Source organism: Dipodomys ordii, unplaced genomic scaffold (assembly GCF_000151885.1).
Source record: "Dipodomys ordii isolate 6190 unplaced genomic scaffold, Dord_2.0 Scaffold15, whole genome shotgun sequence".
NCBI lineage: Eukaryota > Metazoa > Chordata > Mammalia > Rodentia > Heteromyidae > Dipodomys > Dipodomys ordii.
The window spans coordinates 781739-786692 of record NW_012267231.1 but is presented as its reverse complement, the minus strand read 5'-3'; the positions used below and the strand labels follow the sequence as shown (position 1 = coordinate 786692).

Genomic DNA, 4954 nt, shown 5'->3' with positions numbered 1-4954 from the left:
CTGACGCCACTGCACACGTTCACACGCAAGCCCGGCTCCCAGCGACTTTCTCCTCCTGGGCCTGGGGGTGGTTTTCCAGAGAGCGGCTTAAAGACGTTACTCTGATAACACGCAAGGATGCCCGCTGGTACCACGCCACGGAAAAGCCCATGCTGAGCCTCACCCTCGCTTGCTCAAGAAGATCACATATGAGAGGAAAGAAAAAGGCTAAATAAGTCCACAAACAAATCCACATGCCTTCATGTGAATCTGCTCACAGGCGTGGATTTTTCTGGAATGAGGACTCGGGGCCCTCACATCTCCACCCCCGGGGTCCTGGCGTCTGGGTTCAGTGGACCCACTTGGGGTCGCCTGCAGTGGGAGAAGATGTATTTCATTTTGAAGGTGTGGAAAGCGTGGTTCACACGTGCAAACACGGCCTCACGGTTCTCTCTGTGCAGCCAGGTACACGCGTGTGCAAATACAAACACGGCCTCACGGTTCTCTCTGTCCAGACCAGGTACACAGTGGCCAAGGACAGCACCGTCCAGTTCTTCTTTTACCAGCCCATCAGTCACCAGTGGAGACAGACCGACTTTTTCCCCTGCACCGTGACGTGTGGAGGAGGTGAGCTGGCTTCCCCATGAACACCTAGACATCACGCGTGTGCGGTGTCGGGGTTTTGGTGTGGCCGCCCCCCACCCCGGCGGCCTGATGGTTCTCATGTCCGAGGGGTTTCACACGCGTGTGTCATACACGGATGGGATCAACCCACTCCCGAGTTCCCTCTGTGTCCACGCTCCGCCCACCGCACCTGGACGGGAGGTGGTGCAGCCGGGGCAGGTCCGCAGAGCTGGACCTCAGCCCCCGGGCCCCGCCAGTCCCCAGCCGTCTTCCCTCGGACACTTGTGAGCCTGGCTCCCTTGACACCGCAGGGGAGCTGGGGCCCCCCGGGATGCAGGTCACGTCCCTCCCTTCGGGGTGTAACGAGAAAGCAGGGTACGGCCAGAGCTGCACACGCTGCGTGTGCATCCCCCCCACCCTCCCCCTACCTCCCCGCCCCCCCGCAGGCTACCAGCTCAACTCTGCCGAGTGCGTGGACGTCCGCTTGAGGAGAGTGGTTCCCGACCACTACTGCCACTACTACCCCGAGAACGTCAAGCCCAAGCCGAAGCTGAAGGAGTGCGGCATGGACCCCTGCCCGTCCAGGTCTGCGCCGCCCGCCCCGACTCCCACTCACCTGTTGGTTTACTTGCATTTCTTTGTGTATTTATGTGTACGATGGCCCTGGGATTTGAACTCGGGGCTCTGTGTTCACGTGGCCAGCTTTCCCACCTGGACTTCCCCTGTGGTCCTCTCTGCTCTGGTTAGTTTTGAGATAGGAGTTCGCGTTTGGCCCCGTGTCGGCCTGGACCATGATCTACCTATTTATGCTTTCCACCATAGCTGGATGGCCGCGCTCAGCCACCCTCTGCCTTTTCTGTTGAAAGGAGGTCTCGAAAACCTGTCTTACCATAGCACTGGGTCTGTGCTGATCTGGTCATTTGGAGCAATCCCTCCCTGTGGATGAAGGGTCCCTAGTGCTTTGTAATGGGCCTTTGGGGGCAATTCTTGTGGTCCAGTATTAAAGATCTCTTAATTCACTACGGTGTCCAATCCGTAAATACCTGTCTTTCACTCTCCATCTTAGCCTTTGAACAGGGGCACCTGCTACAAGGTTCCGACTTTTGAAAGTGCTCATGTTCAATTCAGTATAAACAAATCATGGTGGAAGGAAGCAAAATGTTTTCACACAAAAGCAGAGCGCTTTGCATCAACCGTCTTGCTGGGTAATTTAGGATCTGCTCACTTGGATTCCCACGGGAGCTTTCTGGCTCTGCTTCAGCATCTGAAAATAACAGCCCCGTATCTGACACTCCCCAGCTGGCCCCGGCCGCCTGAGAGCAGACTCATTTCCTACCCTATTCTGCCTCTTCCGGTAACCCTTCCAAATACATACAACAGCCCTCTAGAGCACAATTATCAATAACCTCCTGAATGCAATTACTGATAACCCCCCCCGAAGGTGATTACTGATAACCTCCTGAACACCATTATTAGTCGCGAGCTCTCAGGGGCTGATGACTGTGAGATGAATGGTGTTCTGCCGAATTCCAGAAAACTGTGCAAGTATTCTCAGGATTTATTCAGAATAAGGGTGATGAAAAGGAGTAGATTTAGCCAAATGAAGGTATTTCCTACCCCCGCTCTTTAGTTCATGAACGGACCAGTTTAGTTTCCTGTGTTTTCCTGTTCTACTGGGGACAGTTTGTGTCTTTGTCTGGAGTTGGAAATCAGACTTCTGAAAGGCTGGGCTGGTAGACATGCCCCACCACACCTGGCTGTCTGGATTTTGGGGAGTAGTTCCTCACACTTGACATTTTTAGCTTCCAGCTTGAAGGAGCTTTGTCTCTTGCAATGTCAAATGCATGTTGCCCTGTTAAATTCAATGTTCTCCCCCCCATCTCATTTGCAGTGATGGATTTAAGGAGATCATGCCCTATGACCACTTCCAGCCCCTGCCCCGGTGAGTCACGCGTTTCCTGTTCTGTCTTGTGTTTGTACTCTGAGTGGCACGCGTGTGCTCAGCGTCTGTATCTGCAGCAGCCACAGCCTCCCGGGAAAAGGTGGGCTCGGGGGCAAGACTTTCTAGGCGACAGAGGGGCTGCGCTGTCCGTGGCAGCCGTGTTTCCCATAGCCGGAGATGCCAGCGTCCCTTGGACAGCTGGGCCTCCTCGCAGGGCTGGAAGTCATGCCGTTGATCAGAACGTGCATATGATGCCCAGACGCCGCCTTGGTCCTTTCTGACTTTGACTCTGCTGTGGTTCTCAGCAGTCTGCTCCATCCCTCTTACAAGGAATGTTTCAGTTGACTTGATCCTCACAGTGGCCTGGGGAGGAGAGAGGGGTGCGGGAACTACAGGAGCCTGGGGTCCCAACGCGGTGAAGCCCCGTGACGCTGGGCCAGAGTCTTTGGGCTCCGGATCGGTGCTCCCTGGCCTGATCCTGTCCTGGCGTCTCGGCGCGCGGGGGCGGGTGGATGCCGGTGAGTGAGGTGAGGCGTGGGTTGTTTGTTTTTGAGCTGGGAGCACAACCCCTGGACGGCATGCTCCGTGTCCTGCGGGGGCGGGACCCAGCGGCGGAGCTTCGTGTGCGTGGAGGAGTCGCTGCACGCCGAGGTCCTGCAGGTGGAGGAGTGGAAGTGCATGTACGCGCCCAAGCCCAAGGTGATGCAGACCTGCAACCTCTTCGACTGCCCCAAGTGGGTCGCCATGGACTGGTCTGAGGTGAGGCGCTGCTCATGCAACCACAGAGCCTGGGGTGTCGCCGGGCCCCGGCGTGGACTGCACAGCGTGCTGGATACAGTCCATGCTTCCAGAATGATCTGGAAGGCGGGCGAGTGGAGGAGAGGCCGCGTGCGGGGTGTCGGCATGGGGTATTCCTGCCGAGGACCTGTGTGAGGAGCTGCTGCTGCCCTTGTGGTGCACAAACAGGAGACCCCAGGGCCGGAGGCTGGGCGGAGCCGGGGCAGACAGCCGGCCCGGGACGGATCCCTCCGGGCTGAAGAGGGCGCCGTGCCGCTCAGGGCCGGAGGCTGGGCGGAGCCGGGGCAGACAGCCGGCCCGGACGGATCCCTCCGTGCTGAGGAGGGCGCCATGCCGCTCAGGGCCGGAGGCTGGGCGGAGCCGGGGCAGACAGCCGGCCCGGACGGATCCCTCCGGGCTGAGGAGGGCACCATGCCGCTCAGGGCCGGAGGCTGGGCGGAGCCGGGGCAGACAGCCGGCCCGGGACAGATCCCTCCGGGCTGAGGAGGGCACCGTGCTGCTCAGGGCCGGAGGCTGGGCGGAGCCGGGGCAGACAGCCGGGCCCAGGACGGATCCCTCCGGGCTGAAGAGGGCGCCGTGCCGCTCAGGGCCGGAGGATTAAGGCTGAAGGTGCCGATGCAGCGTTAGAAATGTGATTTCCAGCACTGGTGGTGTGCTTGAGTGTCAGAGTGCTGCTGTGGGTGAGGCAGCCAAGAGCAGGAGGCCGAGGGTTCAAGCCCCAGTCCTGGCCCCACGCCACGACCCCCCAAAAACAAAAACTTGCAGAGAGGAGCAAACACGAATCTCGCTCTCGCAACTCGGAACTCATTGTTTGGTGTTTCTGCTACATGTAAGAAGCAATGTGACCCCTCCTGGGCCTGTGTGGGACGCCCGATCCCTTCACAGCCCCCGGCTCTTCCCTCCGCAGTGCACGGTGACCTGCGGGCGAGGCCTGCGCTACAGAGTCGTGCTGTGCGTCAGCCACCGCGGCCAGCACGTGGGCGGCTGCAGCCCACAGCTGAAGCCGCACATCAAGGAGGACTGCGTGGTGCCCGTGCCCTGCCACAAACCCCGAGGTGAGGGCCCCGGGGTGCATGCGTGGTGCCCGCGCCCTGCCACAAGCCCCGAGGTGAGGGCCCCGGGGTGCGTGCGTGGTGCCCGTCCCCTGCCACAAGCACCGAGGTGAGGGCCCCGGGGTGCGTGCGTGGTGCCCGTGCCCTGCCACAAGCCCCGAGGTGAGGGCCCCGGGGAGAGGCCCCTCCTCCCCCTGCGTGGCGGACACTCCTCCCTCATCCAGGGGCTCTAATGACATCCGGGCTTTGGGCTTTCCTCTGCTGGTTTCTGTGTCCTGCGGGCAAGACGTGTTCGCAGCAAGGAAAAGCAAGCGTGTCTTGCAGCAGAGCCCGAGTCTCCCGTTACGAAGGCAGCCTTGAGTCCCTCTGCGGCGGCTGCTGGGTGCTGGCAGCATCCCTCCTGTTTCTCGCATTGTCTGTCTGGTTTTAAATGGCTGAAACCTTTACTCATGACAGAAGACTCCAGAGGGCACAGCTCACATTTGGAAAGAGCTGCTGCTGCTGCTTCCTCCCCCTCTGCCCCCTCCCCCTCCCCCTCCCCTTCTCCCTCCTCCTCCCC

The 4954-nt window shown here is 59.9% G+C and overlaps 1 protein-coding gene across 1 annotated transcript in view; it reads left to right on the top strand.

The window, feature by feature from the left end:
- Adamtsl3 (ADAMTS-like 3) overlaps window positions 1-4954 on the top strand; it is a 97566-nt gene that overhangs the window by 44369 nt on the left and 48243 nt on the right. Inside the window, exons 8-12 of the mRNA XM_013011849.1 lie at window positions 495-606; window positions 1050-1188; window positions 2495-2545; window positions 3100-3304; window positions 4251-4398. Coding sequence (XP_012867303.1) covers window positions 495-606; window positions 1050-1188; window positions 2495-2545; window positions 3100-3304; window positions 4251-4398 — 655 coding nt within the window. The remainder of the gene's footprint in view (window positions 1-494; window positions 607-1049; window positions 1189-2494; window positions 2546-3099; window positions 3305-4250; window positions 4399-4954) is intronic.